This window comes from Aureococcus anophagefferens (assembly GCF_000186865.1).
Source record: "Aureococcus anophagefferens unplaced genomic scaffold AURANscaffold_141, whole genome shotgun sequence".
Taxonomy (NCBI): Eukaryota; class Pelagophyceae; order Pelagomonadales; family Pelagomonadaceae; genus Aureococcus; species Aureococcus anophagefferens.
Window position 1 is genome coordinate 1 of NW_008705689.1, and position 1,252 is coordinate 1,252.

Genomic DNA, 1,252 nt, shown 5'->3' on the forward strand with positions numbered 1-1,252 from the left:
GCCGCGCGCCGCGCGGGCGCCCGCGCCCGCGTTCGTCGTCGTCNACCGGAGCGGCTCGAGGGCATGGACGACGACATGAAGGAGCGCACGCGCGCGCGCAAGGCGCGCGAGCGCGCGCGCGTCGACCGGGAGATCGCCCTCGAGAAGCGCGACATCGCGCGGCCGGAGCCGTCGAAGTTCCCCCGGGACTACGAGGTCGTCTACGACTCGGTCAACGTGCGCGAGGCGCCGCGGCTCACGGCGAAGACCGTCGGCGCGCTGCCCCGCGGGTCCGTGGTGACGGCGGCGCGGGCCCAGGGCAACTGGGTCCAGCTCGAGGCCGCGAACGGCAACGCGGGCCGCTGGATCATGGTCGACGGCGACGAGTTGGGGCTCCCGGCGCTCCTCAGGCCCGTCGCCGCCGCCACGTCGTCGCCGCCGCCGCCGCCGCCCGGCGACGACGAGCCGCGGCTCTTCCGGAGCGCGGCGACGGAGCGCCCGCGCTTCGAGACCATCGACGACCGGCGGCGGCTCTGCACCGTGCTGGGGACCAAGGGCGCCGCCGTGCGCAAGGGGCCCGAGATCGACTCGGCCAAGGTCACGGTGCTCGACTACCTCGCGGTCTGCGCCTACACGGGCCGCCAGGCCGTCACGGCCGACGGCCGGCGCCGCGTCGAGATCGACGCGCCCGTCCACGGGTGGATGTCGCTCAAGTTCCTCGGGCCCGAGGGGTACGAGTAATATTACGGTAAGGCGCTCACGGGCCAGTAGGACGCGCCGAGGTGCGAGAGGCCGCCCTCGCGGCGCACGGCGACGGTCCAGTCCGCGGCCTGCTTCGTCTTCGGGTCCCGCCGGAAGCAGCGCAGCGTCAGGTCGACCGTGGACACGTCGCGCTGCCACTCCTCGCCGATGAAGGCGCAGTAGGGCGCGCCGCGGCTGTGGGCCATGACCTTGGGCAGCGCGGTGAACGTCGACGCGATCGGGAGCACGAGCGCGTCCGCGTAGCCCAGGAGCAGCGCGTCCAGGAGCATGTCCGCCGAGTTGCGCACGCAGGCGTCCCTCGAGGCCGTCATCTCCATCTTCGCCCGGATCGATAATTGCTCGTCGGCCTCCTTGACGCGCCAGCTCGAGAACACGACGCCCGCGCCGGCCTTCGGCCGCCACTGCGGCCGCGCGAAGACGTCGAGGTCCGTGCGCTGCCGTAGAATGTCGAGCGCCGACGCGTCGTCCGTCGCCACGTAGACGCGGTAGCGCTCGTAGCCGAGCGTCGCCG

The 1,252-nt window shown here is 73.7% G+C and overlaps 1 protein-coding gene across 1 annotated transcript in view; it reads left to right on the top strand.

Annotated features, from left to right (window-relative positions):
• Positions 1–63: 63 nt before the first annotated feature.
• AURANDRAFT_68433 (hypothetical protein) overlaps positions 64–1,252 on the top strand; it is a gene marked incomplete at both ends in the record, with an annotated part of 3,837 nt that continues 2,648 nt past the window's right edge. Inside the window, 2 exons of the mRNA XM_009044119.1 lie at positions 64–710; positions 1,005–1,166. Coding sequence (XP_009042367.1) covers positions 64–710; positions 1,005–1,166 — 809 coding nt within the window. The remainder of the gene's footprint in view (positions 711–1,004; positions 1,167–1,252) is intronic.